The sequence below is a fragment of the Haemaphysalis longicornis genome, unplaced genomic scaffold, assembly GCF_048455015.1.
Source record: "Haemaphysalis longicornis isolate Haplotype H1 unplaced genomic scaffold, Haemaphysalis longicornis Haplotype H1 scaffold_8, whole genome shotgun sequence".
NCBI classification, from domain to species: domain Eukaryota; kingdom Metazoa; phylum Arthropoda; class Arachnida; order Ixodida; family Ixodidae; genus Haemaphysalis; species Haemaphysalis longicornis.
In genome coordinates, this window is record NW_027526445.1 from 169,018,310 (window position 1) to 169,033,648 (window position 15,339).

At 48.7% G+C, this 15,339-nt stretch overlaps 1 protein-coding gene across 1 annotated transcript; it reads left to right on the forward strand.

Moving 5' to 3' along the window:
• The first annotated feature begins 1,258 nt into the window (after positions 1-1,258).
• LOC144149007 (protein hunchback-like) lies at positions 1,259-8,183 on the forward strand. Its single transcript, XM_077680535.1, has 2 exons — positions 1,259-2,299; positions 4,195-8,183. Exons 1-2 carry the CDS (start codon positions 1,261-1,263, stop codon positions 5,202-5,204), a joined length of 2,049 nt encoding a protein of 682 aa, XP_077536661.1. The 5' UTR covers positions 1,259-1,260; the 3' UTR covers positions 5,205-8,183.
• The last annotated feature ends 7,156 nt before the right edge of the window (positions 8,184-15,339 follow it).

Below are 15,339 nucleotides of genomic sequence, written 5' to 3' on the forward strand. Positions count from 1 at the left end.
GCGTGTACTACCTTATCTAGAACAGCTTCTTTCTCGCGATTTTTAACTAACCATTTTTACGCAATAGAAGCCAGGTTTCAAGCATGGATCTGCGTCCAGAGATCTTATGAGAGCTTATCAGAACCGGTATTTGGGTAAATGCGTTAGTTTTTCGACAGGACGCTATCGGTCACACTGTGAAAGCTTCGCTTAATTATTTTTTCACAGGGACGAATCCTCCAAGTGTTATGAAACGGAAGCTTCACATTGCCTTCTACATAAGATGCTTTTGTTGGCAATCTTTCTATGATGGCACAGCGACGTGCTTGTATGTAAACCAGGCCGCTAACAGCAAGGCTACCGTTGCTACATACCGTCTGGCGCCAGGGCGGCTTGGTCAAACAAGCGACCTCCAAAAAACAACGCAATAAGCGAACAAAACGAAGCAAATCTTTCGCAGCCGGTTTGCTCGCCACCCTTTGAAATCGTTCCCTGAGCCTTCTGCGGTCATCCAAGTTCCCGCGTGCGCCGGAAAGCTGGTAATTTGTTTGCGGCGATCCCCAAGGTCAACGCCCCAACGCAACAATGTGAACCAGTCTCCGGACGGGAACAAAAGGGTGCTCGCAGCGCGTGTTTCGAGGTGTGCAAAGCGAGACGTGGTTTTTCGCGACTCATTGTGGTGCGCCATCTGCGTTCGAAGCGACGACGAGGAAAAATACGGTATAGTATACTCCGAGGAGGAGCGTCCACACTGGGATGTCGCGCCATTCAGGCGGAAAAACCCGTTTTATTGCCCAATAAATCAGGCCATGCGCGTGCCCGGTGCCAACCCCACCACCCCGTTGTCCCCACTTTTTCCATTGGGGGCCGAGTTCAGACGAGCGGGCGAAAAGGGGGGATTGTGCTGAAAAACGGCGCAGCGTCTGGCAGGAAGTTTCTCGTCGGAATCCCCTGCTGTTTACGGATGCCGGTTAGGCGGCCGACGGTCTGAGATGGAGACATACGTGGTCGCAGATATTTACTGCGAACGAAGTGTGGCAGGCGTACTCGCGTGTGTCGCGTAGGACCCAGAAGATCGTGGCCCTTCGCTAGCAGCTTTCATGTGAACCACGTAGCAAATTGGACGGCAGGTCATGCTTTGGAAATTGTGTCTTTTGCTTGCTTATAAACCTGTTATAAATCTTCATTCTCTGTCGTACGCCCTCAGCCACATCGGGAGCACGTTGGGTTCTCTGTTTCTGGCCGAAGGTTTTACAATACCGCCTATTTCTCGCAGGACCCATGCGGACCTGTGAAACCGAGGAGCCCTGGCCCGGTGGTCACCGCGGTGCCGCCATGGCCGAGGAAGACTGCGGCCGGGAGCCACCGGACGACGCATCCTGCGGCGAGGACAGCGACAGTAACTCGACCCCTAACGTTAACCACCTGGCGCAACTCCAAAGTGCACTCCAGAAAACCGGTGTGCTCGGCTCCGCTCTCGTGGAAGAAAGCGGCGAAGAAAAATACTCGAGCAAGCTTTCTGTCCTCCAACCACCGCGGGAGCCGCAGCAGACGCGACTGCCTTCTCCAGTGCATACACCCGAAGCGGTGACTGCGGTGGACTCTCAACATTCGGCGTCCCCCAGCCCCTACCGTTGCCACATGTGCCCCTTCCAGGGTCGCTCCAAGTCGGAGTACAACGGACACATGGCCACGCACCTGGACCACAAGTGTCCCATGTGCGACTACAGCTCGCGAACAGAGGGCCGCCTAAAGAGACACGTCAAGGACTTCCACTCGGACGACCAGTGGCAGGGCCTGCCGGGCGCCGAGGAGTGCAAGGACAGGACCTTCCGGTGCCGGCAGTGCGGCCACGTGGCGGCCAGCAAGACGGACTTCTGGGAGCACAGCAAGGTGCACATCCGCACGGAGAAGCTGCTCACCTGCCCCAGGTGTCCGTTCGTGACGGAGTACAAGCACCACCTGGAGTACCACCTGCGCAACCACTTCGGCTCGAAGCCGTTCAAGTGTCCCAAGTGCAACTACAGCTGCGTCAACAAGAGCATGCTCAACAGCCACCTCAAGTCTCACTCCAACGTGTATCAGTACCGGTGCGCCGACTGCAACTACGCCACCAAGTACTGCCACAGCCTCAAGCTGCACCTGCGAAAGTACGTGCACCGGCCGGCAGGCGTGCTCAACTCGGACGGCAGCCCGCACCCGTTCCCGGTGCTCGACGTGTACGGCACCAGGCGCGGACCGCGCAGGGGGCCCAGGGACTACCCTCCCCTTCCCGCGCCGCCAGAGGGGCCCACATCGCCCGCACTGCAGGAACTCGGAGGTGAGGACTAGAGTCACTAGATAAGGTTACGGATCATCGGCACTCTTTTCTCCATATTGTTCCATGCCGCCGCCGTGATCATTGGTCAGTTCGAATCACGTGACATTTGTTTACACGGCGACGGTTCGTGGGTGCCGCCATTTTGTTGCTTATGTGTTTTCTGTCGGTCAACTGTGGTGGTCTCAGCTTGTCCTTCCTGCTCTGCGACTGCGCGCGACTGGCGTCGTTCCGACCTCGAATTCATTTAGTTGCGTGAGATAACGCGCATTGCAACATTTCAGCTGCAGAAGTGTGTCCGAAGCTGCCGCGTTGCTGCGTCTTCGGCAGTGTTGTTTGCAAACTACCTATCAAAGTTACCTGTGATGCCGCAAAACACTGATAAACACCAAAATGGCCGCCGTTCATCACTTGCTTGCCTCAGTGACGGTACTCTGTATCTTATCTAGTTACACTAGTGAGGACTAGCTGTGATGAGGTATTGTTCTTTGCAAGTGGACGATAACCGGCGGAGAGTATCAGTTCTGGGCAAAAAAGTGACAATGCAACGTTTGATATGACGATTCGGTCGTGTTTAGAATTGCAATAGCCTTGAAATTGTTTGCTGAAATACCAGTAGGTTAAAATATGCGTCTTGGAGATTGTATATTGTAAAACATCGAAAGAAGCTCGGTTTATGACTGAGCAACATCACAGGGCGTAGTTTTCCTGGTCATCGTTGGAGCGACCGTTTAACCTCGCGTAGGGACTTCTCTTTTTTACGGGTGCACTGAGGACACGAACGACGGAATAAACGTGAACAGCACCATGATCGGTGCACCACCGACAGCTAACGAGTCTCTCACGAGTAAGCTGAGCGTTTCAAGAATCGTTGTCGTTAGACAACGGAGCGTCAGCTTTTCTATAAAGGGCACCTTTATTCCCGTCTTTCGTGGCTATAAGAGTTCGGTTTTAAGCACAATGACTTCTGAGCAAACTTCCATCGTTTTGTGCAGTGACATGAGGCGGGTTATTTGAATCCCGATAAGGTCCACGGTGCACTTGCGCACAATACCATGCCATAAAACACCGTAAGATAACATAACACTCGCGTTTCAGTGGGCACACATGACTTGAACAGATTAACCTGTTAAATCAATTAACCGCGACTAAAGTGTTACTCGATTCATCGAAAGGTTGTCAGTACACACTTTACTTCTTTTCGAAGCAAATAGTGGTCGTTGTGCTAAACCAATGGCCCTTGCACACGAAGGGGGCTGGCCACGAAAAGGGTGCTTACCGATGGAAGCTTAACTCTGCTTTTAGGAAAATGTAAAACATGCGTTCATATATACGAATGAATTACATTAGGCGCCTAGTAAAACCAAAGCGAGGAGAGAATAGACAGAAAAATGACATAAAATTAATTGCAGGAAAGGGAATGTGAAAAGTAGGAACCAAATAGAACGGAAAAAGAACGTGGTGCAGGCGAGGCAGTAAGCAATAACGTGCGGGGGATTGAGAGACGAAGCCTGCAGGGCAACGTGGCGGCTAGCAGAGGGGACGACCTGACTCCAAAGTTAATTAGTGTACTGCGACGGCAAATATCGCCGTGGCAGAAACCCAGTACCTTCGTCCCGAACAATAAAATTAGTGGAGCAGATAGAAGGAGGTTTAACAGTTCGCTCGTGCCTTCTGAGGTACATCCGTCATATGGAGGGGAACCGTTGGCACCAGAAAAAAAGATGTTGGGTTATTTCTGGGTCATCGCAAAATGCACACAAAAGCGAATGGGCCAGATCAGAGTGGTGCAGGTATTATAATAAATGTACCACGTGGCAGCAAAAGCTATGGAGGATGAGGGGCAAACGGTAATGCAGCGAGCTTAGATCTTTATCCTTGTTTCATTTCTCTTACAGTGCCGGCACCGCCGAACAGCCCGCTGGTCAACCTGCTTCCCGCCGTCGCCTGCGCGCAGCAGCAGCAGCTTCTCCGCGCCGCAGCCCTAGCTGCGCCGGGAACGGTGCCGTGGAAGTGCAGCGTGTGCGACTTCACCACGGCCGACGAGCAGCAACTCAGTCGCCACGTGCTGGGACACGCCGAGAGTCAAGACCTGTGCAGGCTGTATGGCATACGCAGCCTCCCGGCGGCGCCACCTCCGCCACTCCTACCGCCCCAACAGGCGCTGGTACAACAACAGCCGCAGCAGCAGCAGCAGCAGCAGCAGCAGCAGCAGCAGCAGCAGCAGCAGCAGCTGCACCTACAAATGCACCAACAAAACCAGCAGCAACAGCAGCAGATGATTCAACAGCAACCACCACAGATGCCGCAGCAGCCGCAGGCGCTGCAAGGCGCCACGGCACATCAGATGGAGCGAAGTGCAGCTGTCGACGTACCTTACGTGTCGTCCACGTCCAACCAGGACCCACCGATTCCTCCTTCTCCCAAGGACGAGAAGAAAGGGTTTCCGTTGGACCTCAGCCGCACACCGGCTGAAGTGGCGCCGCGCAGTCGGCGTAAGGGCCGGGCGATTCGAATCGACAAGCTCTGTATGCGGCTCCACGAAGACAGCCCCGACGCCTACGACGAGGAAGATGAACCCGCCACCAGAGACCCGCAACCGGAGTCGGCAGAGCCCTCTCTGCCGGGGGCACCACCACCCAACTCGCCGTCGATCCTGGCATCGAGACTTCGAGATGGCGGCGGGGAGCTTGCATCGGAAGAGAGCTGCGAGCGACGGTCGGGAGTGTCCAACAAGGACAAGTTCCGTTGCGTCTACTGCGACATTGCGTTCGAACACTGCGTAATGTATTCGGTGCACATGGGGTACCACGGATATCACGATCCGTTCACGTGCAACATGTGCGGCCAGCGAAGCGAGGACAAGCTTTCCTTTTTTTTGCACATTGCGCGCGCTCCTCACCTATGAGGTTCCCGAACGGGATATTCCGTTTCAAGATAAGTACAGTGCACAACACCCTTGTCTATAACACTGAGTTCAACTTGAACTAGTTACCAAGCCAAACTGCGGACTCAAACTTTCCACAAAAAACGTTGAAGTCAAAATATCTCGATGAGACTTCAGAATGACACAATAGTTTTTTTTAAATGCTTTCCGGCCGAGGCAAGATAAGGCTGTAAGTACGAAACCTGTGTTATAGACGAAACCTGTGTTATAGGCTGTGTACGAAACCTGTGTTATAGAGGACAACACACTTGTGTTGTCCTCTGTACAACCGGCAACTTTCAAAGCGGTTTTAGCACTTGTATAAGCAAATACAAGGAGTCTTCCAAGCCATGCAGTAGGTGGCTCTGGGTGTGCACAGGAAATGCCGGGCTTGTACCTAGAAGGGAACGGAATTTCGCTCATGAACACCTATGAAACCCCTTATACATCATTTTTGTATCTCATCTTCCAATAATGAGTACTTAACATAAATTGTGCAGAAATGAACATTATAAGTTAGTCAACGGTAAGGACAATGAGTAGGGATTGTTACAGCGGAAGTATATCTGGACATGATGCACGTCGGTGATCTTATGACAAATGCGATCTCTCGAAGTGGGAAAGATCTGGGTCGAAGCGATGAAATCAGAAAAACACCACGGGATTTCCGAATTTTAAATTAGTGCATGTCCCTTCTCTCCCGTTTTTTACGTGTTTCTCAGTTATGCTTTCACAATTCCTTTGTTTTTGTGTGCCGTGTGTCAGGTACAAATTAGATGCTAGTTACTTCAAAATGATAGATACAGACAAGGTCGTGCGCATTTAGTGTTTTCATTGAGCTTCTTCCGTAAACGATCAAACTTTGAGAAAGGTTGGCTAACGGCCCTAACGTGCAAAAACAACGAAAGAAAGCGAACAAAGCAAAAGGAGGTGAAAAAAGCGGAGAACGAAGTTTAAGCAATAACATTTGTAACCCTTCACCGCCCGCTTCCATCTTTTCGTTTCCCCGTCGATCTCGTTTGGAGTTTTACATTAGCTAGACTCGTTAAACGTGCTCTCGGTCGTACGTAAGGGGCATATAAATGTTAACACTGTTACTGAAACAGCGGCACCTTCCCGCCCTCGACATATCTACCTACGCACTGTGATCTGAAGTTGACCGATTTTTTCGAGGGATTGATATCAATATGCGCTACACGACCCGGCGGTCATTTTTTCACCACTTTCTTTCTGACTGAAAAAATTCTCCGTCTGTTTCTATGGCCCACCACAACCACCCTTTGCTTTTTGAGGTTTTCTTGACTGCGAACCCTTACTTTCTGTCTTGTTTTCCACGAGGCCCTCATTTCCCATTTCTGATTCGCTCCGTGCTTAGCGAGGGCCTCTGTTCTGGCAGTCTTGGTGCCAAAGGAGCTTAAGAGGGTTCAACGCTGGTCGACCACTCTCGACATGTCATAGACACTCGAATAACGGTCCGGGGGTTAAAAAGAAGGTCACCTTCACCCCGAGAAGTCGGAGTGGCGCTGGCTACCACCCCCAAGCACAGGAAAAAATTACATTGACATAAATACCCCAGAAAGTGGAGGGGAAAAATAGCCCCGCCTGTAGCGTAGTGGTTGTCGCACCAGACCGGTATTCTGGAGGTCGTGGGTTCGGATCCCACCTGGCGGGCATTTTTTGTCCACTTTCTTTCCAAATTCTTTATCTGTTTCAATGATCTACCACGTCCTCCCCTTTGCTTTCCGAGGTTTTTCTTGGCTGCCAACTCTTATTTCTGTGTTATTTTCAACGAGCCCCTCATTACCTATTCTGATTCGCTACATGCATAGCGAGGGCCTCTGTTCTGGCAGTCTTGGTGCCAAAGGAGCTTAAGAGGGTTCAACGCTGGTCGACCACTCTCGACATGTCGTAGACACTCGAGTCACGGCCCGGGGGTTAAAAAGAAGGTCCCCTTCACCCCGAGTAGTCCGAGTGGCGCTGGCTACCACCCCCAAGTGCAGGAAACAAAAATACCTTAACATAAATACCATAGAAAGTGCTGGGGAAACAGCCCCGCTGGTAGCGTAGTGGTTGTCGCACCAGATCGGTATTCTGGAGGTCGTGGGTTCGGATCCCACCCGGCGGGCATTTTTTCACCACTTTCTTATCGACTCAAAAAAAATCGTCATCTCTTTCTATGACCCACCACAACCTCCCCTTGTTTTCCGAGGGTTTTCTTGACTGCCAACCCTTATTTTCTGTCTTATATATATACACGCTACACGTGACGAATCAACGCTGAGCATAATTCGGCGACTTGAGAGTAGCTCTACTGTGTATAGCATATTACGGGTTTCGTGTGACTTCTTTCAGAATTATATAGCATATCTTATAGGCCTTCATCTTGCACTGGACTCAACCAGGCTGATTGATGGTGATGATGATAATGACGACGATGATGATGGTGATGGTGACAATGATGATGATAGGCCTAAAAAGGAAGCGTTGCGAGAGGTTTTATGAAAGCTGATGCGTGTGAAAATGTAAAGACCTTCCAATATCTCTTCTATATTTTGGGTTGCTGTTGTCAGGTAGGGAAAGAGTTGGGGGAGAGATCTACGGGCATTTTGGGTATTCTGTGGGAAACCTTGTTCATGTGCTAAACCATGTATAGAAGCTGTGACCAAACCCTTCCTGCTTCTTACTTTTCTCTCTTGTGTGTTTCCTCAAAGTCAATGAAGAACTAGTCACCAGTGAAAAAAAAAAAAGCGCGTTTGTGAAGTGACTGCCGCCAACTCCACTACCTCAACTCCTGCTCAAAACCTTCTGCACTGCATTCGTCGCCTCGAAATACTACGGGTCGTCGGCTTCCTGGAGATAACGAATCAAAAAGCGAGACGACTGCGTGCAGACGGCGTTATCCTGCAAATTATCCTATATTATTGTTCTATGTGCATGTGCCAAACAATGAACCTGTTATGGAGAGAAAAGCGTTGTCGTTTATTTGATGTGTCTGTGTCCTGTCTGCTTTACTTTGGAATGCGGGCGAACATTTGTACCGCTTCCCGCCCTCTTGTGGCAAAGGAAGAAAGGAAAATAGAGTACATGAAAGGCAGGGAGGTTAACCAGGTTACAGTGCGGTTGGCTACGCTAAGCGCGGATAGTGAGAAAAGAGGGAATTAAAAAACAAGAAAAGGTGTAATTTGGAGCCATTTCATCATGCGAAGGTGGATGGCCAGTGAGAGCGAGAGAGAAACTTTATTAGAAAAGGATGACCACTGGTCACGATGTGCGGAAGGAACGGGGAGAGAGGGTTAGAGAAAGTAAACTAATGCTGGTGGTTCTCAGTAGAGATAATAACTGCACCAGTCCTTTGAATCTGCGGTTAATGGGTGATAGGCGCACAGTGAAGCTTTGTAAAATACACATCGTACACACATGGTTTGCGCATTATAACCTAGCGATACGCAATCCAGGCAAACCCGGATACATTTTCCGGGGTGTTCCAAAAATTTTGACCAAAAATGAAAATGATCGATGCCAATATTCTCAGCATCAAACTAATTAAAAATAATGTGAAGTCACATGAACTATTTTATACTTTTTCATATGGAATAATTACAGACTTAGTTAAAATAAAGTAAAGAAGTATAATCCAGCGGTAAGGAAGCTTCACGGGGCGAGGGGGGGGACACAACTAAAATTGAACTGTTTATTTCGAGAAAACTACACTAGTATGCTTTCCTGAGTGGTGCAGACGTAATATCCAATCAATCTTCAAATGCTAATGGGGATGCTGCATCTGCACCTGAGCCACCCAGGAAAGTCGTATTTGTTGTGTGTTTTTGTCGAAAAAAAAAACCGCTGTAAATCCAATGGGTATCCGTGTTTGTTTTTCCGTTTGCGCAGTATCCTTAGATGTTTTTACTTTTCCAAACTCATGAACCAACTGGCTCGGCAACCTAACTTAGTAAAACAACAAAAAAATTGTGCCACGAATGAACCGAACGGGAAAGTTTGTGCAATCAAGTTGTGTAGCCCACAGAATTGCACCGATTACCGAGGTTTCCGCTACATTACCTTTGTTCTTATTTATTTATTTATTTTTATATAGTTATTTGAGATATCCTCATGACCCATTGGGCATTATTGAGGGGAGTGGTACAAAACGAATACGCCAGTAAAAGTACAAAAGCACAGAAACATTCGCGATGAAAAGCAAAAGAAAGTTGGCGCAAATATACAACCCAGTTGTGTAACAAGAGTAAAAAAAAAAGGTTCACGGCATATTGATTTACCCGCCTAGAACGTAGCACTTATGTACAAACAAAAATTGACTACATTAACAAACCTAACGAAATACACAATATTTCGAACAAAACACAAGGCAAACAATTCGAAACTTAGCGCGGCAGTCAGTTAAACTTTTCAACTTTGGTTACAAGCATCACGGAAGTCGGTTGCTGGTTGCACTCCGCTGATGTTTTAGGGATGAATGAATTTAAGTAGGAAGCAGTACAACGTTGAGGCACGCCAACTTCTCGCAAATGATCTATGCGGGATGAGATATATCTTGGTGGCGTGAATAATGAGGTCTTAAAGGAACCCAGAAAAGCTTTGTGAAGGTGGCGATCGAATGCATTCAGGGGGTAGAACACATAACGGGGTATTTTTGAGCCAAGTGTGAGCCCCATACGTTGTACGGATAATTTGTAACCAATTTTTGAAGATCGCCTTTCTCAGACGGTGAGCGCGCCGCCGCAGCGAGCCGACCGCGGCTGACGCAACGGCGACCGCGGCTGACGCAACGGCGATCGCGGCTGACGCAACGGCGAGGCGCCCCCCTGATTCGGCCGATCGTCGGTCGCCGGCAACGTCACTGCCATTGGCTTCCGGTTGCTCTTCCTCCTTCCTGCGCGATCCCGATGCAAAGGCGGGTCTGCAGCGATTGACGCGTGCCTAGGCGCAGGAATGTAGCTAGCGGAGAAGGGAAGTCGAGCGTCGCGATGTCACATGGCTATTCCCAGTGTTTCCAGCTGCTTTGAAAGAAGCAGAGAGGGAGGGGGAATCGATTGGCAAGGGAGGAGAGGTGCACTTAATTGATTCTGGCGCAGCTAATACTGAATGCAGATGAATAATTGCAACGGCATTTCATCGCTATATTGGTAGTACGTGACAATAAAGGCCTTTTCTAACTTTTACAAAAGGCTTTTCTGGGTCCCTTTAAGTGAACTATTAAGCTCATATGCTTTAGAGAAAAGGCACATGCGGGAAATATTTATGCGCATTTCATGACAAGTTTTATTTGAGAATGATGCCAAGATATTGATACGACGTTACTGATTGCAAAAGGAAAATTCTAATACTATAGGAAGAACGGCAAGAGGATTCACGGTGATAAAAGCGCATTAGGCTATGTTCAGATTACGGACGTAACAAAACGCCGTGTCACGCAGCTCGGTTGCGGCTGAGACGTGAAATGACTTATAGCGACAGTGGCGGCAGCAGTCCGAACCCGGCCTTACTTTGTGCATTTACTCAAATTCATGAGTCATTTGCCACTGCGAGCACCAGTTAGATACCGCGTTAAGAGCTTTCTGCAGCGACACAACATCGTTAGGACTTTTTATTTCACCTTTAAAGCGACCATGGAGACAAACTACAAGTTTCGTTAATTAAAAAGACGGCCTTGTTCTGATAATAACGACTTTTCTGATGGAGGCGAAAGGCAAAAACGCCCGGGTGCTCGAGATTTCGGCGTACGTTAAAGGTCCCCAGGCGGTCAAAATTAATCCGGAGACCTCCACTACTGCGAGCCTCATTTCGTGCGCTGCGTGGGCGCGTTAAATTCTACCATCAATCAATATTGATACTAATGTGGGTACTTTAATCTAAAAGATCAAAGAAATACTCGGGATATTAAAGAAAGCATATGAAGCCGTGACGACTCTATGCCACTGCCTGACGAGTTATCTACGACGTCACGGAATCTTGTGCGATTAGCGGCTGCTGAGTCAATTAAGACACCGGAAAGAAACATGACTCGGCGATTGCAGCCAGGCCTATACTTCCGTTTGATCGCATCACTTCATTGATAACACGGTACTAAAAAACTGATTGATTGATTGATTGATTGATTGTTGGGTTTAACGCGCCGACGCAACGCAGGCGATGAGGCGCGCCGTAGTGAAGAGCTCCGAACTAATTTTGACCACCTGGGAATCTTTAACACACGCCGAAATCTCGCACACACGGGCGTTTTTTGCTTTTCGCCTCCATCAGAAAAGCGCCGGCCGCGGCCGGGAATCAAACCCACGACCTCGTGCTCACCAACGCAACGCCTCATCCACTGAGCCACCGCGGCGGGTAAGTAACAAACTGATTAGTACTACGTTTAATACTGGCCATATTATGTTAATCCTCGCCTAATTACGTCACAGTAGCGCGAAATCGGCAGTTTTTTTCACATCCTTGCGTTTTTTCGTGTAAGAAATGTCTTTCTTGGCTGGAACGGAGCTAAGTGAGTTATCAAATCTAGATTTTTTGAAGAATTGACCACAGTTGCATTTTGTCTCAATGGCCCCTTCAATTTGCATACTGTGTAGCGAACTGGTACGGGACCACCTCCAAGGGGGCGCGCGATCTCAGCGGAGTGGGACAACATGAACTCCTCCCCACCGCGAAAGTAAGCTAACAAAGTTTGCCTGGCCTTACTTTCTTCTCTCAGGCGCCTATGGGTTCCCGCGTGATAGCAAAATCCGTCCCCTTCATAAGGCTGAAACCTCTAAAAATCAGCCAAACGACCGAAGAATTCGGTCGCCACGCAAACGCGAGAAACGCGACAGGGGATGTCGAATAGGTACAATACCTTCGGCCGTATTTTGAATCGTTCCTCCACTCTGTTTGCTTATGCATGGGGAAATCGCTTTCAACGGCCTCCTCCCCTGGAGGCTCCAGTGGAGGACGGAGTCAGAATACCAGGGTAACATTCGACGAGCAGTGTTTTTGCTCGAAGCGTGACCAGATTCCAGAACGCTTCACGCCACTTTCAGTTTTCTCTCTCTCATAACGGAAACAAGCAGAACGCAGGTGATGTCCATCCCGTGAAGGCGTGCGTCACTTCTTTCTGACAACCATCTTTAGAGAAAGAAGGAAGAGAAGAAAAGAAAGCAAAAAATAAGAGAAAAAAGAAACGAAGACAAATAAGAACGAACGAAAGGAAGGAAGAAAGAAGGGCAGAAAGAAATTGATCCTCGCATGAAGCAGTCGCGACAGGAGGTTGGTGACGGATGGCAGTCAAGGACATGACACCCTGATAGAGATAAACGGAGGTGACAGCTTGGGCGCAAAGAAAAAAAACTCTTGCGAATGCTCTTAATTTCCACTAATAATAGCAGCGACGCGCCGTCCTCTGGGTATTCCTTCGCCCACAGACGGGCCAGAGAGGGGCGCGACGTGCGCAAAAAAAAAGAAGAAAAAAATTCACGCATCTCCGCGAAGTGAATCATGACGAGTGGGCGAAGCATTGGGGATCGTTCTTACCGTAAAACATCCGTGGCATTGCCCACTCGCGCATGCAAATGAGTGACAACGCGTGTTTACAGTATAAATATACAATTCCAATCCCATCTAATCGGATACAATTAAATGTAATCCAACCCAATCCAATCCAATTCATTTCAATCCAATCCAATCCCATTCAATGTTCTTCGCGCATGCGAGGAACATTGGCTGTCCAGGAGTCCAGGAGTCAGGGGGCTGTCCAGGACTCCAGGAGGCTGTCCAGGAGTCACGCGAAACTGTTCAACCTCTCTCTTTCTCTCTTTCTCCCCCTCCCTCTCTCAAACCTTTTGTAAATCTCTCTCTCAGTCGCTAACCTTTTGCGAACCTTTTATTTTGTTCTGGTTAACCTTTTATGAACCTTTTGTTCACAGATGTCTCGATTTACACGGTGCTGTTCCTCTCTCTCTCTCTCTCTCTCTCTCTGTCTGTCTCTCTTTCTCTTTCTCCCAAATTTTGTAAACCTTTCGTTTTGTGTTTGTTATCCTTTTGTGAACCTAATTTTGTTCGCAGATGTTTCGATTTACACGGCGCATGCGTCTCTCCCTCTCTCTCTCTCTCTCGCCCACACACACACACCCACACATACACACACACACACACACACCCACACATACACACACACACACACACACACACACACACACACACACACACACACACACTCACACACATTTTTTCCGCGAATTGGCGTTGATAGTTATGGTTTTTGCTTTTTTGCCGCGTTTTGCGACCTTTTAGGCGGTTTGGCACACACATATTCGGTTTATACTGATGAGCGCACGGACGCCAAAGGACGGTCATTGCGAGGTCTTAGGGATCTTTGCACCTAAAAAACGAAAAAGCGTAACCGCTGCGTGGCTTGGGGATCGAGCAAAGACCACGCGCGAACGAAAGGGAGCCTAAGCATAGAGAGCAGACGTGGGGTTCGCGTCACCACGTGTCGAGCATGCGAAGCTGGCGCCGCCCTCCGTGACCCAAGGTCCCGCATGCGCCCGCGCAGCTTGGAACTCCGTTTTGGACACCGCCTACGCGCCCATCACGGGAATTCTTGCCGCGACAAGCCAGCTCGTTTTTCAGGCCCCCTGCAGGCGGCGTGCAGCTCGTGCGCGTGCCGGACGTGGGGTTGGCACGCGGGGCTTCACGTAGAGAGAGAGGAAACAAAGAAGGAAGCTCACGCCAGCGCGTAAGACTTGAAGGTAGTGAAGTTGTATACGCAACCTTCAAGATCACACGAAACTTTTCTTTTGAGTTTTTTCGATGCAATGGGTGCCTACGAGCCCACTATTCTCGGGAACAGCTTAAGAATGGCAACATGATTGATAGTGGCATTCCCTTTGTAGCGGGGTGATGACGCATCCTCTTACCATAAAAAGTAAAAAGAAATTAATATACCTATTGTTTACAGTCTTCGTTTAATACTAGCGCTGCTTTAGGGGAGGCACAAAAAACTTACTAGGCACAAAATACTTATTCTTTTTTTTCTGTTACGCGTGGAAGCTGTCCTAAGCAATATTCCGCTCTCTGCTTTTCGTCCACCAGCATTTTAATTTCCTTTTCGTCGCCTCGACAGCCTTGAAGTTAACTCCCTCTGTGCTACCCTTATATCCCAAGGCTTCTGTAGAAGCCGAATATTTCCACCTAGATTTGGATGGATACCCTCGCATTCTAACGCTATGTATCGCATAACTTCTGTTTTTTTCTCGCAGACCACACATACCCTATTATTTTGTGCATACTTCCCCACAAAGCTCTTAAATCATAAGCAACTGCTCTAGCCTCTAAACGCAAAGCACTGCATTTGGAATTTGCGTAGAAACTTTCCTTTCTGTAGTCTGATTTCTCGGCCCTGTACACCAGTGACGAATTTTTAGCTACCAGTTTTTTGTCTACATTTACTCGTTTCTGTCCGCCTTGGCTCTTTATGGTTACCTTCGCTATCTTGGATTCTCCACTGTATTTTCCGTATTTCATCGTTAGCCTTCTAGTCTTCCTTCACCACTGCGTGTCCACGCTTTTTAAGTGTAGGTACCTAAAAACATTAGCTGCCCACCTACGTTGATCCATTGCTCTCAACCTCATCTCAAAACATATTTTGCTCTGCGCTTCTCGAACTTCAAACGACGCCCATCCCACATCTCCCTGCACGGCTTCATTAGTTGTGTTTTCATGCGATCCTAACGCCAAACGGCCTACCGTTCACGGATTCACTTTAAGGCCTGCTAGAGCGTCTGATTTTAAGCAGAGTACTGCATTCCAAAACGTGAGACCCAGAACGATTACTCTTTTCCAAATTCCTCTCACTGTTTCATATTTGTTTATACCTCCCAGGGCTCTATGCTCCATTGCAGCTGTGTACTGCTTTCCCTTTACAGTAATTTGCTTTTTGTAAGCTCTTAAGTAGTTATCCCCTTCGTTTATCATCCCTTCCAAATATTTATATACACTGACTCTGGGTAATTCGACAGCGGTAACAGAAGCTACCGCTGTGTCTCATCACCGCAGCCGAATGTTGCTCCTCGCAGCGCAAGTAGTGCGTTACTGGGAATACTTTGAATATGGTGCGAGCCGCTCTCGT